Source organism: Lutjanus erythropterus, chromosome 5 (assembly GCF_056507025.1).
Source record: "Lutjanus erythropterus isolate fLutEry1 chromosome 5, fLutEry1.hap2, whole genome shotgun sequence".
Taxonomy (NCBI): domain Eukaryota; kingdom Metazoa; phylum Chordata; class Actinopteri; order Lutjaniformes; family Lutjanidae; genus Lutjanus; species Lutjanus erythropterus.
This window is the reverse complement of record NC_139321.1, coordinates 8,708,118-8,730,506: the sequence shown is the minus strand read 5'-3', so window position 1 is coordinate 8,730,506 and position 22,389 is coordinate 8,708,118. Positions and strand designations below refer to the sequence as shown.

Below are 22,389 nucleotides of genomic sequence, written 5' to 3'. Positions count from 1 at the left end.
AAAACAAGCCGTAACTATACATGCACTATACATACAGATCTCTCACCTTTGGCGTTTTTATGTTCTTTTATATTTATTGATTTGTGCTCAGTCTTCATTTGCATGTTTGTGCTGTTGTTGCCAACTTGATACCATGTTAACTTTGTTTAGATAATAATTAAAAGGTATTAAAAGACAAAAAAGCTTGATGCATGTATTGTATAAGAGCACAAAGGGCAAAGCTGTGTTAAATGTCTGTTAAAGTGTACAGAGACTACAGCATGGCTATAGGAGGAGCTGTTTTAATATGATCCTGTCTTGAAGAGCCTGAAAACACATTGTGTAATGGAAAAGCATGTGGCCTCAGAAACCTGCATATTTAAGCAGCTAAGTTGCATAACAGTGTCATGTATGGAGTGGTATGTTTTTGTGCACCGGTTGAGTTGACTCTCCTCACACAAGCAGACTGAGTTGGCCCATCTGTGTTGAATTGACTATGCAGGGAAGGAGATGCATCTTAATACATACAGTTTGAGTCTAATAAGACGAAAGATGTGCAACTAAAGGTGGGCATTTTTCTGAACAACAGGAGTGAATTCAAAGTGCACCATAAGCACATGTCAGTGAAAGGCTGAAGGCTACCCAGACCACAGTGTATTCAGCCTCTCACACTATGAACAGGGTCACGGCTGGGTATGCCTGCTTGTTCCAGACACAGATCTGCAGATAAGCGGAGGCTGAATGTAGGAGCAGGCCTGGGCCTGGCCTCAAGGAATGAGGGCAGCTGCAATCCAAAGGCCAGACATATTGAAACCACTCAGCAGTGTCGGGGTGGGGTGCAGGGTGCAGGGTGCTGCTTTTTGACCAGGCACTTATCTCAAATATGTGATTGTAGAGTTACTGAGTCTACTGTATGTGACTTATGTTGAGGCAGATACAGCATAAATATTTGTTGCAGCACTGATGACACCACAGGCTACTGCTGATGTCAAGTTATATCTGCAGTATTCAAGTGAGGACAGATAAGCAGGCCCCTCTGCGTCATGTGGAAGTCATTGATGTGGGCCAGTCTGGTCAGCTGTTACCATCCCACGGCCTTGCAGGTGTGACTGACAACTATTTTGAACTGCATTCAAGCTAATAAGTGACTGATTTTGGCCAGAGAGCTCTTGTTTTTTGTAATAAGACTCAGGTCTCAAGCAGGTTTAAACGCATGCTCTCTCAGTATTTGGTCCATCTTGATATTTCTAAGAACATGCAAAGTAAACTTGCTGTGTCCCATACAGTGTTGCTGTGTCCTACAGCAAATACTGGACCCAGACGGGGACCCACAGTGGTGCAGAATGATAAGATAACTTTTTGTCTAAAAAGTCAAAAAGCACTTAATCAGCCGACAGTTTGTGTGCACATGGCTGTTTTTGTCAAACGTGCCAGTTGACCTGCATGTACTGTTTGAACAAGTTTGTATGTTTGTGCTAGGCACACGTGAGAAGAAACCCAGGTGACTAAAAGACACCACGTGCTCCCGTCATGGAGTTTCGAGGGATTTCCTGCCTGGCAGAGGGGGTGATATGAAAATGAAAATGATACTTGAATGTCCCCCACAAACCCCCACTGTCTTTGTGAGTACACACACACACACACACACACTGCACACCTATTCACAAGATTTTGGTGACACACAGTGAGTGTGATATGCACAGCATCTGATGTAATCATTCCACGTCCGCTTCTAGAACAAATACAGCTTTAGTGCAGAGAAAAAGGGCAGCTATGCCATCGGTATATATAGAGGTCACCATCTTTCACACAGACATTTGATTTGATTTCTACGACACATTCAGCAACATGAACACATTGTCTCTTTTTTACTGTTTTCCAACAGCAAAAACATACGTACAAACAAATAAAATACATCATACATCAAAATATCCCAGCAAAGTATAGATATGACAGCACAAACAAGGATGGAGGGAATACAACACAGACAGAGCTTTTTATATATATATATCCTACATGATACACTGTAAATCATGTATCAAATAGTGCATCATATAATGCAAAATAAATAATACCTCACATTAGAAGACTGCACTTTGTAGAGCGCAGACATCAACATGATAGGAATATTTGGATGTAACCCCTTTGTAATCACCAGCAGTTACTCTTTAGTACTGTTAGTATCCTATTTCTGTGAAATGTTTCCATAATTAGCGCATTAATTCTTGAGTTGTGACCAAAAATGTGTTTTGTAAAATCACTGTGACCTTTAACCACCAAACTCTAATCAGTTCATCCTTGGCTTCAAGTGGATATTTGTACCGAATATGAAGAAACTCAAGTGTTCTTGAGATATCGTGTTCACAAGAATTGGATGACCCCAAAAAATCGCTGAGGTTCTTCAGCGTATATTCATGAATGTGTGCAAAGAATCTGTCTGACTGGTTCAGTAGTATTTGAGATTAGCTGCAGACAAGTACCAGATTTGATCACACATGCAAACAGTTGCATGATCCCCTGCAGGCCTGGACCTGACAGAGATAATTAAACATGTCATAAAGAATAATATATATTATTGGAGAGGGTGCAACTCATTATGTCAGATTACAGTGTAAGGGCCCCATAGTTGCATGTAAAAAAAGGAATCGCTGACTCAGTAATTTAAAATAGATCTCTTATGACTGACAGCTCATGACTTTAAAGACAAATGCACACCTGTTATTGTGATTACAGGTTTAAGGTTTATTCACTTTTGACACTCTAATGTAGAATATGCATGCAAATGCAAATGAAAATCCACCTGTCTTCATCAATCTGCACAAAAGCATGACTGCCATTCTATATCTGTGGTAAATTTGTACTAAATCACACCTGTCCACAATTTCCAATATACAGATGTTTGGTCATTTTTATTGACTATGAACTTATAAATAGCTGATCATGTCAAGAAATGTTTGTCGTGGTTTTCCACTGGTCAGAGTTGGAAGTCAACAGTGCTCGTATGTTTATCACTAAGCATGTGACAGTGACACATAAGCTTGTCAGTGACTTTCTGGACAAGGTATCCATCACTGAGCCAAAATGTCTGCAAACACACATTTGACAAGGCTAATTTTAATGTCTACAAATGTGATGCTTTCAACAAACGGCCATATTGTCATATAATTACACATTTCAGGATTTAAATTGTTCAAAATGTTCAAGTAAAAGCAAAGAGAAGAAGCATGTAGTTCTCTTTAACTGTGTCACAAACATTACTTTGAATCCAAAGAGTGACCATAAATATGTAAATGTGACACAAGTTTCTGTTTGCCCCTGATATAAAACTAGTTAGTGGCTTGATTGCCATACATCTATGAAATGTTGTTTTGGAAAATAACAGTCTTGTAGCAGTGTAAACATCTTCGCTCCAGGCGACCAGCCACTGAGTCTCAATGAACTCTGGTAAACTTGCTCCATTGCCCTTTTCCATAAACAAAATATTCCCCCTTTTCATCTCCTTACCCCTCCTTTTACCCCCTGCTCCCCTTCCACTTTCCCTCTAAGAGGGGTGTGTAGAGCTGGGCTGGTGGACGAGGCTCTATTTTTGTCATCTGTTCCTGTTGGTACAGACTCGGGCTGAATCGCCGGGGTGACGATGTAAACAGACACTGTAACACACGACCTGCTTGATCACGTCTATCATGACGGGGAGGGGACAGGGACTAAATGCACCGCATGTTTGTCTCATGCATTGAGTCACATTCACAAACTTAGATTTACATTTACTTTAACGTTTACACTGCAGGAATTCAGCCAACTGTCTTACAGAGTGACTCTTGTTTGGTACAGCAGTAAAATAATATTTAATTCCTAGATCACTGCTGCACTTTGAAATTAAATCTGAGACGCAAGATGTTTTTTTTTAGATTACACTAGATTACAAAAACACATTTCATCTTTGGTTGAACCTGTTTGGTTTGCCACAAAGGACTATTTAAGGAACCACAAGAAATACTTTCGACTTGTCTTTACAGAGCTAAAACTACACTGAAAACAAACTTGTTCACTACACTGTAAAAAAAATCATACAGGAATTTAGTGGATCTTAACTAATCTTTTCTCATCATGTATTTTGTTGAGTTGTGAATTTATGTTATTCCAAATGTTTTCAACAATGTTCAAATGCAGAGAAATCCATAATTTATTCAAGGTAATGGCGGGTGTCTGGCTAACTGTTGCTAGTAGCTAGCTGGCAATGGGATACATCAGAGAGTGAGGCAGGAAGTCGCAAACATGACAAAATATGACATGAATAAAACTTAAATACCGTACCTCGTCCATGAACATAAACTCTGCCTGAGTCATGTCTGGTAAATTTTCATCAGCTACTGGTTGTTGAAGGAAAGATGAAAACTCCCATGATCCCACGTTACTTCTTGATGTAATCAAACTACATATTTTGTTGTTGTTTTAATGTGAGAGAGACACCTAGCGGCAGAACTTACTTATTGTGTGTTTAACGTAAGTTTTATTTATTCAAGTCAATTAAACATTATAATCAAATTAAATTACTGGGATTAATTTTCAGAACATTTCAGGAATCACAAACATGAGTTGCTACTTGAAGTCTCGTCAATTAAGTTTCCAAATAAAAAATGATCATACAGCATATTGGCATTTTTCCCACAATAATGAAAATGCTGTGAACCGTGATGAAGGCTGGTATTGAATTCAGTCCCTACCCAAACACTTTAAATGTAATAAATCTAATATCTTTGTGTAAAAGGAAGTACTGACCATTCCAACTGAGAAAATGTAAAAGCAAATCAGTTTGTTCATAATGATCATTAGTGTGATTGAACAGTTATTGGTTCACCTTAATATCTTCAGCTTATTGAACACGTTTTCTTAACTACAACTCAGTTAATTGTGTCTGCCTGACCGATTCACATTTTTTAAAAAAACATGAAAAAAGTTTTTTTTATGGCTCCACACTGGTTTTTGTGAAAGCAATATCTCAGAAATGCATGGAGGGAAATTCTTCAACTTTGGTACCAAACATCCACTCGGATTAAAGGATGAACTCTTTATAGTTTAGTTATAGCACTCTTGTATTTTCTTTTGAATCTTTACAAAATTACCTCAACTTGTCTTTTAAAATTCAGCCAAGTTAAAATTTTAAGGAAGCCTGGACGCTAACTTTTTAGCTAAACCAAAAAAAATGTAACACTTATTGTTACTGGGTACAACAAATAGATTTTGAACGAAGTACAAAATTCACTGAGTTGCATTTGGCTCAGTCTGAGGATTCTTTTGATACACCATCAGGTGCTGCAGACTAATGCATAATATGTCCCCAGTAACTGTACCTTTGACTAACATCTTTTCAATGCATAAGTTTCTACTAGCTGTAAATATAGCTTAGCATGTATATGTCAAAGGTCATGTCCTTGTTTCTCGGGGGAGCCGCTGGTCTACAACTCTGTCTGTTTATATAAGCTACCTATTATTCTTACCAGTACGTACTCATTGTGCAAGCCTCATGACATGTTGCTGTGTGAGCTGCTATCACCTTACAGAATAGACACCATCTCCTTTTAAGTTCCACTGTCAATGACAGCTGTCATGCTGGCTGCCTGCTGGCATGCTACTATATTCATACTGTACTCATGTAATGTCACGTCTAATGGAGGAACTGAGATGATGTTTCACATCCCTGTCGCTAAACTCCGCCACCTCTTTGTATGTGTGTGTGGTACATATGAATGGGTATGTTTATTTGACATCTGTAGTTAGTTTTTACTTCACAGATAAATAGAATACATACAGACTGTATCATGATGTCATAAAATATGATAGTTTGTAATCGAGTTGTACCCAGCTGTATCTCATGTGTTAATGCAGCAACATTTATCAACCAATATTATATAATGATGTCACACTTACAGATGCCATTTTGTTGCATAATGAGTACTTGTAACCTTGTACTTGTAGTACATTTTGCTGATAATACTGTGCTATCTCCTGAAGTAAAACATGAACCCAAGAATTTTCTTTGTCATGGACTATTGCCTCTTTTTACTCTTAACTTGGCTTGTATGTGCTGCAATTGTACATGAACTCACAGTAAAGTGTACACTGTGTATGCATGTGTGTGCACATGTGCCTCACTGTCAGTGAGCTATCTTGTCGCTACCCATCTAAAAAAAAACAAAAAAACACAGACACTGACACCAAGTTGAAGCTCAACATGTGCAGAGACACCCCAGAGCCATGACTCTTTCTTGTCCCAGCAGAAAACGTGCAGACTCGCTCAGATATAGACTGCTCTTCTGTAAACACAACATCTTTCAAATACACAGACACAATATTGTGACCTAATTGTCAAGCACTTTTTCATGGAAAAATTTGAAGTCTTCACTGTGCTTTTTGGCTGAAAAAACAACAATAAGCAATTAAAACATATATACTTTTGCTGACATTTATTGGAAGGCCTCCTTTGAGTGGCATGTGATACTGATAATTACATTTCCAAAAACAAAACTAAGGTATATACATTGACAAACACCTTAGTCTACATAAAAACACAGCAGTTAAACAACTCAACACTTGAACAAGGCAAAACAGCAACAACCTACACTTCAGAGAAGAACAGACTGTGAATAGTCTGACATCTGCTGGGAGAAAAACAGTAATGCACCTTCCTTAAACTGGTCTGCTGTTACAGTATATATTGACAAAAAACACACTGATGTAGTTAAACATCATATTTGGTTTTACCAGTTTAGCTCCTGGAGCCAAGGGACTATCAAATTAAGGTCTTCATGTGTAGAAAACCACAAGAAATACTTTACAGAGCTAATGCGTTGGCCTCGCTTGCCAAACAATAAAATAAATATATTTCAAATGAGAATGCAAAAGACAGTGAGTTGTTATGTATTTGGCTCATTTTTTTTTAGATAGAGCTTATTATTCTTTTGCTAAAATAGCAACATCCTAAAATTTAGAGAAGAATAGACTGGGAATGGATGTGTACAATTCACATTCCTGTTCTCTATCATGTCTCAAAGTTGTTGCATCAGTTTTTGGGTTGATATTGGGTTGATCTGGTACACAATTTAACCATTTTTATGACTAGAGAATGGATAAATATTTTCCCCAAAATACCACATTAATACATCAAGACCTCGGTATAAAAACTTGACATTTTGAAGATTTTTAAAAAATTCTAGGTTTGAAAATAATAGTCTAGGATCAAGTTAAATTACAATCAAACAAAACCAATTATTTCAACTTCCAAAAAAAAGTGCTAAAAGTTGAAATATCCTATTCTGTCTTTTAATTTGAACCCCCTTCGACCCACTCAAGAAGCCCTGTTGGTCCACCTCAGCACTTTACATTAGATAGATTGCTGATTGATTGATGATTCATTTGCTAAAAGGGGCAAATTACCAGCAACCTACACTTCAGAGAAGAATAGATTGAGAGTAGTCTGACATCTGCTGGGAGAAAACCAGTAATGCACCGTGCCCAAACTGGTGACAAAAAACACAATGATGTAGTAAAACAAGGGCTCCAAAATGTTTGTTAGTAATTAAATAAAGGTTGTATTTAATATTAATACAACATAATAGTAGCGTGCTTTGGTGGATGTGTAAGAGTTGCCAAGTTTCCACTGGATGACTAATATCTAAAATCAAATTCCAAGGTGCAGTACAATAAGGTCACTAATTAATGATTAACGTTGATTAGTCACTCATCTGATCTATTCTTTCTCCTCTTAGCCCACTTATTTCGTCATCGCCCGGGTGATGTAGGCCCATTTAATTTTTGAACAAGTCATATGATCAGCAGTCGGTGTTTTTCCCCGACGTCCCTTTACTCATCGCTCCGGCTTGCGATTGGACGCCACGAGCAGCGGGGCCGTCGCAGCAGCCAATCACGGACCCCGGCTGCCCTCTGTCGCTCCCCCGTGCCGTAACCTAGAAATGACATCACGTCCAGCGAACGTTAGACGCACTGTGGTTTTCACGGAAAGGAGGGTTGCACATTGCGGTAAAAAAAAAAATAGTGATAAACGCTGAAGACGGAAGAAGTTTGTGTCCAAACAGACGTTGGTGCCGTTTACCACACGCCAGGATAGTACTTATTTAAAGGTAGGTGGTCCAAACATGTTCGTGTCTCTTCTTTTAATGTTTTAAGGAGCCGAGTCATCATGAACTTATAGGGGGCTGGAAAACTGAACTGCGCTATAGTGGGTTGTGGCCTGCAGGTGCCACACGATTGCTAGAAGCTTATAAGTCTTAAACATTATATCGATAACTTAAATTACAATGTGTGAAAATACACCAACACTACTACCAATATTAATATCCATAAGCTACTTATACTTGTAAAGGCTAAAATTGTGTTTAAGCTAATAACAAACTAGCTTAATAGCTAAACTCAACTTAATTAAATAAGGAAATGTCATCTGAGTTTGTAGCAGCAAAAAGGCTACTGTAAATTAGATTTTTTTTTGTGGTTATCAGTTTGTGGCTCAGTCCATGCCTTCGTGTATGTGTTTGTGTGAGATAGTTGTGGTCCTAATTAGGTCCAATGGGGTGTCTTCCTATATGTTCCACCCAGCCTCCATTAGTCCTGTGATGTCTCCAGACATGGAGAAAGTAAACACAGGCTGCCAGGCTACAGAGCTGCTGTGTAACATGGGTAGATCAGCCTGCGTCTCAGTTAAATGAAGCTCTTTTTGTATAAACCAGTCCAACAAAGACTTGTTGTTTAGATCTGCATTTTTATGCCACATATCTGGGGATGTAACTCATAATATACTGTGTTAAAGGGTAAAATTTATTACCCTAACGTTGACATTATATGGTTAATTTAGTTAATATGGTAAATTTCCTGTTTAAACTAATATGTTAAGAAAGAACCTTCTTGTATCATACACTTTCTCCCAGTGTCAGATCATTGTATTTGTATATTATAATCAGAAAATTGGCACAAGCTTAACAACAGCTGATGCTAGCAGCCCCGAGTGGGTTTTACTGAGTTATATTTAGATTTACTCGATCAGGTGCCTTGTATTGTCCCCTCCGTATTCTGCAGAGACAATGTTTTGATTTGGGTTGTAACTAAGATTTATTTTCATTACTGATTAATCTGCAGGCTATTTTCATAATTAACCGTTCAGTCTATTAAATGTCAAAAAATTGTGAAAAATGCTCATCAGAATTTCCTTAACCCAAAGAGACTTCTTCAGATTGCTTATTTTGTCCAACCAACAGTCCAAAACCCAGAGACTCTTCATTTACTGTCATAAATGACAAACACGAGCAGCAAATCCTCACAATTAAAAAGCTGAAACCAGCAAATGTTTTAACATTTTGCTTGAAAAATGACTGAAGTGATTAATCAATTATCAAAATGGTTGGCAATTAATTTTCCTTTTCCTTCCTAATCGATTAATTGGCAAATCACGAGAGCTTTAGTTTTGATATATGTTAATAACTTCCACCAGTTAAGTGTCTTTTTTTATTGTAAATTGTTAATGCAGCCATCATAATTGCACATTTGTTAGTGAACTGAATATGTCTTTTCATGCCATTGTCAATATATACAGTATAATGCCATTATGTTCAGAGGGACTTAATGGATTCAGAGATGTCTCTGGTGCACTGTCTGTGTGTGTGTTAATGTTTGTACGTGGTATTATCCCTGCTATACTGTTGTGGAAACATTGTCTGAGCTCACTCTGTCCACCTGCAGGAAAAGCAAATGGCACATGCAAATGATCATCCACCCATACAGTCAACATTCATACTGACCTGTAAATCACTTCTCATCAGAACTTAATCTGATACCAATAACAAGTGCAGAATTATATGGGTACAATAAAGGCAAGGTGACCTACAAGCCGAACTTTAATGCTGGAGACACCTTTGATTGGTGTCTGATTACTGATTATTTATAAGGTCCTTTTGACAGAAGCCCTTTCTCAGCCTTCTAGCCAGTAATGGAACACTCTAGTCACAGATTAGCCGGGACAAAGGTACGACAGCCACCAAAGAAACCTTCCTGTTCATGGGGAAAGGGAGAGACCCGATAATTGTGTTATTTTACTACTCCTCGCAGCCTTAAGGTACAACAAAAACAAATCACCAGGGATCACTCTGCTCCTCCTGGAACATGGTAACCATAGTTACAGAGGCCTTGCCATCTGTCAGCACCTTTAGAAACGCGTTCAGGTGGTGAAATGTCCGGCCAGGTATTGAATAGCAATTAACAAAGACGCTTATTTCTAATGTTTGTACCACATTAAGAGTTGTCTTCCTTCCATTTCCCTGTAGGTTTAATTAATCTTACACTTTAATGGTATTTACAAATTAATATGACATGTGCTTAGTATCTTTCTCAGGTACAACATTACCCAAGAGCCACCCTTAAACCTTGTAATTAATGTTATTACCGAATTGGGTCATAAAAAACTGCTGCTATACTTTGAACCTAATAAGTGCATTATTGTTTATTCCGACACAGATAACAAGTGTTACTAAAAGCATTGGAAACTTCTTTTTTTTGGTCTACAAGTTCGGGAAGTATCTCTTGACACGACTCAGTTTACACCTACTGCTACTGCACTGCTTTATTGTAGACAGAAGATTGGATGTGGGTGGAGAAGCTGAGCAGAAAGGAGTTGGAGTGCTATTTAGGTGTTGATAGTGTACATACACATCGTGACAGAGGAATCCTGGGAGGCCTTGCAGAGATGCAGTTTTCCATCTTTCCCTTTGTTATGGCTGTTCTACATGAGCGAACCCAGTGATGTAGGCTAGCACGAAGGCAGTGGCAAACCCGGATCTGCCTTATCAGAAGCCGTTGGTGGTTTGTCGGGAAATGCACCGCCTTCTCATGAGGTCCAGAGTGGAACAAATAACCTTTAGACACTCAGCTGGCATACCACAAACATTCATTGCGCTGTCTGAATGGGCTAAACATTAATGCACTTCTCGGATAGCAAATGGCTTCTGAAATCTTCCCTTTCATGTTAATCTCACACATCATCACACGGAAACTAAGAATGTGCGATGCTGATAATTTGACGTCACCTCTCATATTTTGTGTGGGAGGAAAACCATGTGTGAAGATGCAACCAGTACAGGCCTGCGTGGTCACTGCAATCTCTTTTTCTCCCTCTTTTTTCCCATGGTTCAATTGATTAGCCTCACCCTGCACACTGTGAAGCTGCCCCCTCCATTTCTAAAATCTGCGTGTGAGCAGTAAGATAATGGTGCTTATCTCTGGTAGGGCTGATGTGGGTTGTGATTGACCATTGACTCTTGAGACACCCTCAGCTAACTGTAAAATAATATGCTGTGCTTGCCTCTTCTGTGTGACTGTGGAGATGATGATTGCAAAGGTGTGGACTGGTTGTGGACTAAGGTTCAATACTTTTTCAATACTGCATGCTTAAAACAATACATTACTTGGATTTGATAATGTTGAAAGTAAAGAAAAAAGATCTAAATGCTAATATAAGACCTTTAAGACCCCAGTTCAGTTTAGTCTTTATTTTGCTGCCTGCAATTTGTTTTTTATTCTCTTTAAAGGAATAAAATTACCTTTTTTGTATGCCTAGGACTCTCTCTTTTTACTGTGATATCAAAAGAATTATTGAATAATGTTTTTTATGCCGGTATTGTATTGAAGTTTAAACTTCGTTAGAAATTGTTACACACAAACTATGCAGCTGCATCATTTTTGTGTGTATCTGAAAACGTGTTTTGTGTCTGGACTCCTTCCTTCCTTCCTTCCTTCCTTCCCTTAATGTGACTCTAGAGGCTGAATTACACACACAGATACACACTTGCTTACATTTTCCCTCTGACCAAACAGTATCACCTGTTATTCTAATCTTTCACTTTTATTTAACAAAATAGACTTTAGGTGCAATCATATCTGTGAATATAAAGTGATTAATAATGACAGACTAAGTTTAACAGTATTGGATCATTAGTCATATGGTCATCATCTGCAAATAAAGCCATCTCTATAGTAAAGAACATTTTCATTGTTTGAAAATGCTTTATTATTATTTTTTTAACCATTTCAATTACCCCAAAATATGTTATAGTTAGGGATAGGAACTGAGAAATAGTTCCAGTTGAGAACTGGTTTCAAATTGTCAGGTCCATTGGAATTGTAGCCCTGGGAGGTTAATTTATTTTTTCGAAGAAAAAAAAACCTGTGTAGGCCAACTTTTTTTACACAGAGAAAATTGATCAGGAATCAATAAGGGAATTGTTTAAGAGTTGGACCGATAGGCAGAATCAAAACTCACATTGGTATCAATAACATCCTATCAATTCCTATCCATAGTTATACTGCTCTTGTTAAAGTAGGACAGTCACTATACAGTATATAATGCATTTAAATAGGCCTTTACATCTTTATTATACACATACATATAAGAATATAAGTATAATTATTATTGCACATTATCTATAATAAACCCCGCTACAGGCATGTCTGCATAAAAGCAGAAAAACAAGTTGCACTAATTTCTAATATGTAACATATCATATGGGGGTTATTGTAGTAATGAATTCTATTATTGTGTATTTTCTATTGGCCTTGATGAATGCATAGAGCGCATTTCCTCTGTGTGTCTTTACTGTAATGCAGGCCTATTCAATTACTTTTTCATAAAGATTTGAAAAAATGCCAAGCAGCCAGACAATTACATTTCCTGCATCTGACCTGTAAAGTTAGGGATTTAAATGTGTGAATCAGTGCACCTTTTTATTTGTTCCCCACTTAATTAGTTTTCATAATTAGAAAAGAAACATTATATACAAAAGTACAGGGAAAAACAAAGCACCCTAGTGTTTCTATTAACACAGTTGCATTGCCAGTGCATTCGACATCTTTTTACATTCAGTTTGACTCGCCTAAATTGTGTCTGCTTAAAATTTTAATAAAACAAGTGTCTATGTGCTTAACAACAGAAATAACCAATGGATTCATTAGCCAACTAATAAATTGATGATTTTTTAGAAACAATGTAACACCCTTAAACATAGAATGTTAGAAGGTTATTTAAATATAATTATAATATCAAATTTTTCCATGTTTATAAATGATCAAAGGGCTGGATTGAGGTTGTTAAAGGCCTGGAATTCGGTCCACAAACCACCAATTGAAAAGGACCGCTGTAGTGGTTACAGTTGGCCGACTAGGCTAATTAAAATGAGAAAAGTGTCATTATTTACACCATGGGTGTTGTGATACACCAGTTTTAAAGATAACCGTGATATTAAAAAAAAAAAGAAATATTGATATCATGTTAATAATATACATATGATGTATTGTGGAAATAACTCAGCACCTTTTAAACATACTGTAAGCCCACACACATCTTTTCACTATCAATTAAGTGTAATCACACTTTTTGTATGCTTTTATATAGTTATGGTTACAGACTCTTTCCACCTCCATACATTTGTATTTTGAGTGTAATTTACCACACAGAGACAAAATACACAATAAACAAAGTTAAAGATGAATTTGGCCGATGTTAGATTATTATAGTTTTTTACTTTTTCATTATTTTCTATAGCTATAACAACAATAACAATAATCCTGCAAATCAGATATTGTGACAACCCTAATTTGCATCATATTTTCTTGTTGTTTAGGTGATTGTTCAACCCAAAGATGAATTTTGAGCAGCCCCCTCCATACCCACACACTGGCCCCACCGCTCCAGGCTACCCAGGCCAGGGCTACCCACCTCAGGGTTTCCCTCCACCCGTGAACATGGAGCAGCCTAATCCAGCTTACCCTAACTACCCTCCTGGACCAATGGGCCCTGGAGGTCCTTACCCTGGCCCAGGACAGCCTCCTTATCAAGGGTACCCTGGGCAACCACAGTTTGGCTGGCAGGGGGGACCCCCTCCTGGGCCTATGTATGGGGAAGCTCCCAAAAACACAGGTGAGTGGTAACACACAGCAGAGATTGATCCAAATCAGCACAACAGTGGGTGGAAGCGTTATCCTAAAGTTGAAGAATTGTAAAAGGATTTGTGGTTTGAATCCAGGCTTTTCAAAAGATAGTGTCAGGTGAGAGTAGGAAGAATGAGCAGTCCGTTACGTAGAAAAATTAAGTGTATGATGACACAAAAAGTAGAAGAGGCTCATCAGATGCAAAAATAATCACTACTTGTTTATATATTTTATGGATTTTCAAAGTTTTTATCCTGAAAGAATAGAAGATACAAAACATGTATATTTGATGTCAGTTCACCTACCTACCTCCTCAGTGCAAACAAGCACTATTCATCAAGTATGTTAACAAATTAAAATCCCCATCTTTACAAATCTACCCACTCACTGACCCACCCACCCATAAGATTGTATGTTTAGAATACATTTATGTGAAAGAAGGAAAAATATAACTGTTGAATAATTCTATAAAGAATCAAGATTTTTGAGAAAAACATTTTTTTCACAGTGTAACCTTTTGTACCTGGAATAAATTGGTTATCATTTCATCTGAGGAGCCTGGTTTACTCTTTTGTCAGTGTGCGGGCATTATTTCTAGATAATGGAGCTGTTTACTGAGGCTAAAGTTGCATTAGAAGAGTCTCAACAGACTGGTAGAACTAGTAAAGCGAGGGTCACGTGACTGACGGAGTTAGCCGAGTTAGCACTACCGCTAATCTGCTGGCATATTTGCTAATATCTAATAGACTGGACAGTTCTGACTTTTGGTTTGATTGATTTGGTTTAAAAATGTTACAGTGGACACATTTTAGTATGTATTGATCACAGAAAATGACATCTTTTCGTAGGGGTCAACCAGTGTGGCTTTTTTTTTCAGGGCAGATTACTGATTATTAGTAATCAAGGAAACCCATAACAAGTATTTGGAAGCAATATACATTTGCAGTAAGAATGAAAATCTTGTTGTCAGAATTTAGAAGAAACAAAAAATAAGACAAACTTCAACACACAACTTTGTTAAAATGGCTTTAGGTTACGATAGTGTTGTGGGTGGGACATTGAGCGAGTCCACAGAATTGTGACGACTGCGGCTGCATCAGAGCCAAAGTAGAAACAAGTGGAGGCTTCTGGCACGACTTCGCCTACTTATTAGGTGCACGGAGAAGATGAAAAGGACCAAAAACAGGCAAAACTCCAGCAACACTTGTAGTACTTGGAACAACTTTATTTCTAAATCTACAAATAAAAGTTTGCAGTTGTTCCAAGTACTACAAGTGTTGCCGGAGTTTTGCCTTTTTTCAGAGCCAAAGTAGCTCATTTTTTAAATTAATTTATCTTATTGGCAATTGGAGTAAAAAAAAAAAAACATCAACCCAGTAATTGTAAAAATGCTGAATATGAATGAATTAGCACAGTAGCACTGAGCACTGTACAGTAGCACTGTACCCTCTTTGTTATCTGATATTAGTCCTGCAAGATAACCTGAACAAAGCCTCTGTGTGACAGACTCACACTTTAAAGAATCTGTGGGAAAATTATGTTATAAAAGATTTTGGAAAGTCATATTTATTAAAGGGGTTCTTACAGGTTATTTTCAAAATCTGGTCAACTCGACATTATGTTTGCATGAATATTCATAATGATACAGTTGCTACAGGTTGTCACTGTTTCTCCCATAAATCATTAACATATGATTTCTGTTTTTTTTTTTTTTTTTTTTTTTTTTTGCATTGTTCAAATCACAGTTCAGCTAGCTAGAGGTGAAAAAAAAATAAAAGTTAATTTACAAGTTTTTTCCTGTGCTATAGAGAGGATTAATAATTTTCCTGCTAATACTACCTTGAAGGGGTAGCACACCCCCAGTTAGAAGCAGAGAAATACCAGTGTAGGAAGTTAAGCAATGTGGACAGGGTCAGCAGGAAAACATCTTTTGTTGGCTAAAAAAAGGCCTACCTTTAAAAAAAATCAGCATCACAGGGTATGCTATTTTTAGAATATTTTCACCTCATTACCTTGTAATCAGACAGCCTTTTCCAACGGGAAACAACCAGTACATGAGCCAAATATTGCTCTCACCAAGCCAAACAGACTCCATGGGGGAAATCGGCTATTTCAACCAGCAGAACACACAAATTCCTGGACTTCTGCTGCCTTCATCTGCTTGTTTGCATTATTGTGTGACTTCAGTGAATCCAAACTAACTTTTTAAAAACACTGAAGTCCAATAATAACCAACAACTAACTGATTTAGACCAGCAGCTCCCATGTTGTGCGAAGAAACTTTTCCATAGAGTCTGGTTCCTCTGTAGTTACCCAGTCAGCCGTAGAGATGACATTTTGATAAGTCACAGTAAGAAAAACACAGGTGTAGATGATAACATGAATGATGTATATGATGCCTGGTGTTGTTCTCACTGTCACGCTGTCATGGTTGCTTGCTGGGAAACTGGAATTACACCACAATGTTGTTTGTAAAGCCTGCGCTTTACCTATTATGACAAGTGAAAATGTCTACTGTGAAAAAGGCCTATTATTCTTGTTATCTATTAATCTGCCATGTATTTTCTATATTAATGATTAATAAAAAGTCAGAAAGGGGTAAAAAAAATGTTTGTCACAACGTCTCAAAGCCCCAGGCAAAGCTTTCAAACTGTTTTGTTAGGCACTGACCAACATCCCAAAACACAAAGATATTAAATTAACTATAGTGTAAAACAATTAAAAGCAGAAATTCATAATTGAGGGGCTGAAGCTATCAAATCGAATAATTAATTCTCAAAATAGCTGCCCTTAATTTTCTGTCTGTTGACTAATTGATTGATAAAAGAATTGTTTCCGCGACCGGCACAGCAAAAACGCCAAACCAGTCAGTATGCAAAGTAAGCAATTAAGGATTAAAAAGTGTTAAGTCGAGCCAGGTTTAAGATAAAAGGTGTGTTAATGCCGCAGCACTTCCCAACTGAGCATCCAGAACAGAGTGTAGCGCAAGCTGTGAAACAAAAAGCACACATGTCATCATAAAATATTCAAAATGAATATGCAAAGAGAACTGTCTAGTTTGCAGGGAACACAGTTAACACCTTTATGTATTAAAGCAAGCAGTAGTGAGGTGTTACTGCTCATGTAGATAAGCCCGTCTGATCAAAGTGTTCTACTATCAAGTTTCTTGCTTCAGTGAGCCATTAATTTTTAAATATTGGCCAATCATTAACCAGTTCTTTGTCATATCATTATCAGAGTTCAGCTCACGATAAGTGGTCAGCGAGCTTCGCTTTATCTATTGACCGGGAGCCGGTCACCCTGGTAACACACTCACCTGTGTCATGAGTCACTGCACCTGGTGGTTAAAAGCTGGATGAGTGTTTTTTTTTTCCCTCCACATGAATGATTAATCAGCAAGACAAGGAAGGCGAGATGTATTTGTTCAGGTCGGCTGTTTGGCTTGTTGTTTCCTTTGTGTGGAACAGATGGTGAGGTTCACATATGGCTAATCCTTTCACATGACTAATTTAGATGTATTGACTGAAGGTGAAGTAAAAGAAAAAGCCTTGTTGGGGTATGGGAGTGTGCTGATCTGAAAGCTCTCATTTCATTGGTTTAATGATACCTCAAAGCAGTGCTGATGTTACTCAAGTGTAACGCTGTCTGATCGTGGCTCCGGGCTGCTATGGCATTACCATGGTGATGTGCCTCCCATGATGAACGTAATTAGAGGAAAATCATAGCAGCCATGGTTACACTTGAACTCACCGCTGAAGACTTTGACTGTGTAATTCTGAGAATTATCTCTTTCAGAAAAGGAATCACTAATTGCTTTCTTCAAATTGTCTTTTTCTCTACGTCACCTCCTGAACTCTCCTTCATCTTTCCTCTCTTTGTTTCCCTCTCCAGTGTATGTGGTGGAGGACAGGAGAAGAGACGACACAGGAGACACATGCCTGACAGCCTGCTGGACAGCTCTGTGTTGCTGCTGTCTCTGGGACATGCTGACATAACGTATTCCCCTGGCCGTTCCACTCCCATTACCCACGTTTCTGTGCCTCGAACCCCGTCAGCCTCTCCTCCCCTTCCATCTGCCTTAAAACCTCGCACTCCCTCGAAACCGCCCTTCCGTTTCCTCTACAAGTCTTTTGCTCGTCTCTAAATAATAAGCCTTGATCCCGTACGGACGTCTTGATGTGAAGCCCTCAGCACTGACTGACAGACTGACTGACTGACCCTCTCTAGGGGCTACTCCTGCTGTAGCAGCTTGTAACTGAGCTTCTAAACATAACCTGAATCTCAGGCTCTTCAGTGTAATCTCACACCAACACACAGCAGACACACACGCACACACACCAAGGAAGATTAACACATACGCACATACAGTGTATTTGGATCTCAGGCTCATCTAGTGTGAGGCATTTTGGCACTTTATGACAATTACCTCTGTAATATACAACTCCTGCCTGCCCTCTCAATCGTCTCCAACCCTTCCTCTAACACTCCTTCAGCTATGCTATACCTCCCATCGTCAAGGACAACCCCCTTTACCCTGGACCCTCCATACCCCAAAGGCCACCTAGACCCTGGGTGCTAATGAGCCACAGGGCGCTCTTAAGAAGCTTGAAATGTATCCCTGTCATTTGCACACAAGCCGTATTTGCAGACGTTTGTCTTCAAGTGAAATCACATGACAATAAATGAAATGCATTTTTAAAGAAGACAGTGATTTATGTTGGATTACTGTTAACAGTCGATGGTCTCAATGTTCTTTTTCATGGTGATCTTGATATGGAAAATGATTCCAATATTATTTTTACTACATACCTTGCAGATAAAACTGAAAATATATTTAAAAAAAAAGTTGTGATTGCTTAACAGGAGAAACCAAATGATCTGTCAGATGCCTTTTGTTTTTGCTTTGGATGAGAATCTTGCATTAAAATAATTTATTCCCATGAAACTGGAGGATATGTCGTTATGTGTGTTAATTTGGGAAATGCAGCATGTGTGTGTGAGAAGTCTGTGTGTGGGAGGTTAAAAGAGAGCAGGGAGTATAGATCAGTGTGCTGCAGCTGACTGGATCCATTCAGCTATTTATAACACAGTTGCAGGATGCTGTTACACATGGCTGCCTGCCTGATGCATTAACAATATGTTTCGCAAATGCTATATGCTATTTAATACTGTTATTCCACTCCAGATCAGAGGGGAGTGTTGTAGTTTCCAGGTAGTTATCTGACAGGTACAGTTGCAAGTACTTTACCTTTCTTTTATTGAAGCATGGAAGTTATTAGTTACTTTTCACGTTAAGATTTTGCACAGTTTATTTAATGTGAAGCATCATTATAGACATTAAAATTAATCTCATATCAACCAACATTAAAGCGACAGTTCACCCAAAAATGAAAATTTCACTCAATATCTCCTCACCCCTGTGCTGATGTGAGGATGGGTGAAGATCTCCAGTTCACAAAATACTCCCGGATCTTCAGCGGCTCAAAATGATGCCATTTACACCATATTTTTTATCTTAAATATCAACTGTAGCTGTAACTTAAGCGGGTACACAGGCTCTCGCCCACGCGCTACGCGAGATATACTAGATCTCGCGATACCTTCACACCTGCGTTTGCGTGCTACCTGGAAGCGACTCAGACAACAGAGAGAGGTCTGCTCAAAAACAGTGACATGTTAGGCGCGGAGTTGACTTAGCAAACTTTCAACAAAGAAGAAAATGTCCGAGGACTTCGTCATAGAAGAAGATAATCATTTCTTTGCTGCAGCCGCGGACTACAGAGCGAGAGCGCCGGAAACCTGGTGGTGTAGTGAACAAAACTCTTTCCAGATTGAGAAAGGTCCAACTTGCGCTTCAGGCCTGGACACGCGACGGAGAAGCTACAGTTGACAATTAGGCTAAAAACATGGTGTAAGTGGCGTCTTCTGGGGTCAAATTTTAATGTCGCGGCTTACGGACACTTGGATTACACCACACGAGCAGTATGGAGACATTTTGTGCTTTTTTTTTTTTACATTTTAAAACTGGTCACCCTTCACTTCAAGTACTGGATTTGGCTGCAACGCTGTTTTTCCGCTGAAACCCCGGGAGTGTTTTGTGAACTGGACATCTTCACCCATCCTCACATCAGCACAGGGGTGAGTAGATATTGAGTTAATTTTCATTTTTTTCGCTTTAAGATTGTGCACAATTTGTCTAATGTGATGCATCATTACAGATAAAACTTCCAACAGTTTAAGACATTAAAATGAATTAAATCTCACATCAATCAACATTAAAGGAATAGTATGCAGGATTTTCCTCAAAAATGATCCCTCTCAATGACCCACTAGATGCGTGTGGTGGTGCGTGTATCTGCCTGTATTTTCATATTTTCTCATTATTTTGCCGTGTTTTGGAGGTTTTACAAACTCAGCACGTTGGTATTTGACGTCCTGGGAATGAGACTTGCAAACTGACAAATTTTGCATATTCTACCATTACTGCTTGGATACTAACACTGACAGGAATCATTCTACATAAAAAGTACTTTCTGTTGCTGATACTATCACTTTAATTTTACTTGCTTGAAATTGCAGGACTTAACTGTTACATGCTGAGTATCACTTTGACGTAAAACTGGAGTGACTGATTTTAATTGGCCGCTCTGTGCCAACAGAACCAAGCTGTGAACACAACACTGACACATTATCACCTTTTAAGTTGAAATGGCGAATGTGTTATCAAACTGTTTTACACATCCAGCGGATAGGGAGCAACATTAATATTAACTTGGAATCCTGTTTGCGTCCATTTGGTGAATGCAAGTCCACAATGCACGCTCGTTTTATTTACTGCTTTTTCTTTTTAGTAACTCCTGAGGGAAATATTTGGCTCTTTAACTGCTAAACGCTTCACTAAATCCACCAGAAAGTTGCTAACTTTTGTCTGCCTGCTGTTTGGTGTGACCAAAAACCAAGCTATTAGAGCTGTGAGAGTGAACCAAAGCTGTCAAGGTGTGTGCTGAAAAACCAAAACAATAACAGTAAAAGGATAGATCTGTGGGGAACTGCAGTCTTGGGTGATAATTCTTATTTGGTTCATCATTATGAGGGATTCCTTTCACATTATACCTCCATTTTTCTAATAAAAATATTGCTTAGACACACTGTAACCTCTTCTACCGCCACTGAAAGGCAGCACAACATCTTAAATCCAATATAATCGAGTAAAATTATCCCAGGAAATAACGTTTATCTGTAGCACTTAGGAGCTAACAGGGGTAATTGTAATGGCTACTTAAAAGCACATCAGGATCGATGAACAGTCAGTGTGAAAAATATTGGCCACTATGTGTGTGTTGGGAGAGAAGAAAACAGAAGTTGTGTATGCTATAAAGGGACAGTTCACCCCCAAATCAAAAGTAAGTATTTTGCCTCTGGCCTGTGGTGCTATTAATCCATCCACATTGTTGTGAGTTGCAGAGTTTTGGAGATATCAGCCGTAGAGATGTCTGCCTTTTCTTGAATATAATGGGACTAAATGGCACTCGGCTTGTGGGGCTCAAAGTGACACACACACAGAAAGAAAAAACATTGGAAAATCTCAGCATAAAATGTCACTTTCCAGAAATCATGACCTGCTTAGTCAAGATAATCCCCTTGTTTTGTTGTAGGAAGTTTCATGCAAGTTTTTTTGTCCACTGAATTACACCTGCCAACCATATCAGAACACAGAAGGATGTGTGCATCTACTCATGGATAGGGATGGGTACCTTTCACATCTGAATCAATACGATACCGATACTCGGTACCTGTGAATCGATACCGGTATTTTTCGGTACCTGTTTTCGATTTTTTGTGTTTGGTAATTAAAGTTATTTTGTATATTTAAAAAATAGTCAAAACTTAGGAATTTTAAACATTTATTCTTCAGTAACATTAAGTGAAATAACTCCAACATAGAACTTGAGAAAAATGTGTGTATGTGGATAAAGTAAATAACTTAAAAATAGATTCAAAATAAATAACTGTATAAAATGTTTCACATTAGTGTCTGCTGCCTGTACAGTAACAAACCCTTTTCAAAATAAATAACTGTATGAAACGCCTGGCTGCAGCAGGCTTGCTGGCGGTAACGTTTGCTGCTGGTGCTGTGCGAGTAGCTGTGGTAACGTTAGCCTGTGTTTTTAAACTGTCAAAAATCGTGCACTCCTCCGCCTTGAGGAGTATTGCAAGTGCTTCCTCAAGTTGGTCGTGTTTCCTTTGCTGGCTTTGCACTTCGCATCGCAAATGTTGCACCGTGCGTTGTCGGCATCCAGCTTTAAAATGAAGCCAGACTTTGGAGTGCTTGCAATCCGCCATGTTTGGCCTCTGAAAATCAAGCAACCACTGACGTCACCGCGTCATCGCGTCCTCCGCTCTCACCAACGCATAACGTCAAGGTGC

At 38.5% G+C, this 22,389-nt stretch overlaps 1 protein-coding gene across 1 annotated transcript; it reads left to right on the top strand.

Moving 5' to 3' along the window:
* Window positions 1-7,952: 7,952 nt before the first annotated feature.
* Window positions 7,953-18,907, top strand: LOC146326418 (cysteine-rich transmembrane module-containing protein 1-like). Its single transcript, XM_084718680.1, has 3 exons — window positions 7,953-8,117; window positions 13,656-13,951; window positions 17,854-18,907. Exons 2-3 carry the CDS (start codon window positions 13,675-13,677, stop codon window positions 17,955-17,957), a joined length of 381 nt encoding a protein of 126 aa, XP_084574806.1. The 5' UTR covers window positions 7,953-8,117; window positions 13,656-13,674; the 3' UTR covers window positions 17,958-18,907.
* Window positions 18,908-22,389: the final 3,482 nt, after the last annotated feature.

What these genes read in the sequence shown, in the direction of transcription:
- LOC146326418 (XM_084718680.1), top strand. Translation starts at nt 13,675, where the DNA reads ATGAATTTTGAGCAGCCCCCTCCATACCCACACACTGGCCCCACCGCT. An exon ending in GGAAGCTCCCAAAAACACAG is followed by an intron (nt 13,952 to 17,853) that starts GTGAGTGGTAAC and finishes TTCCCTCTCCAG; the next exon opens with TGTATGTGGTGGAGGACAGG.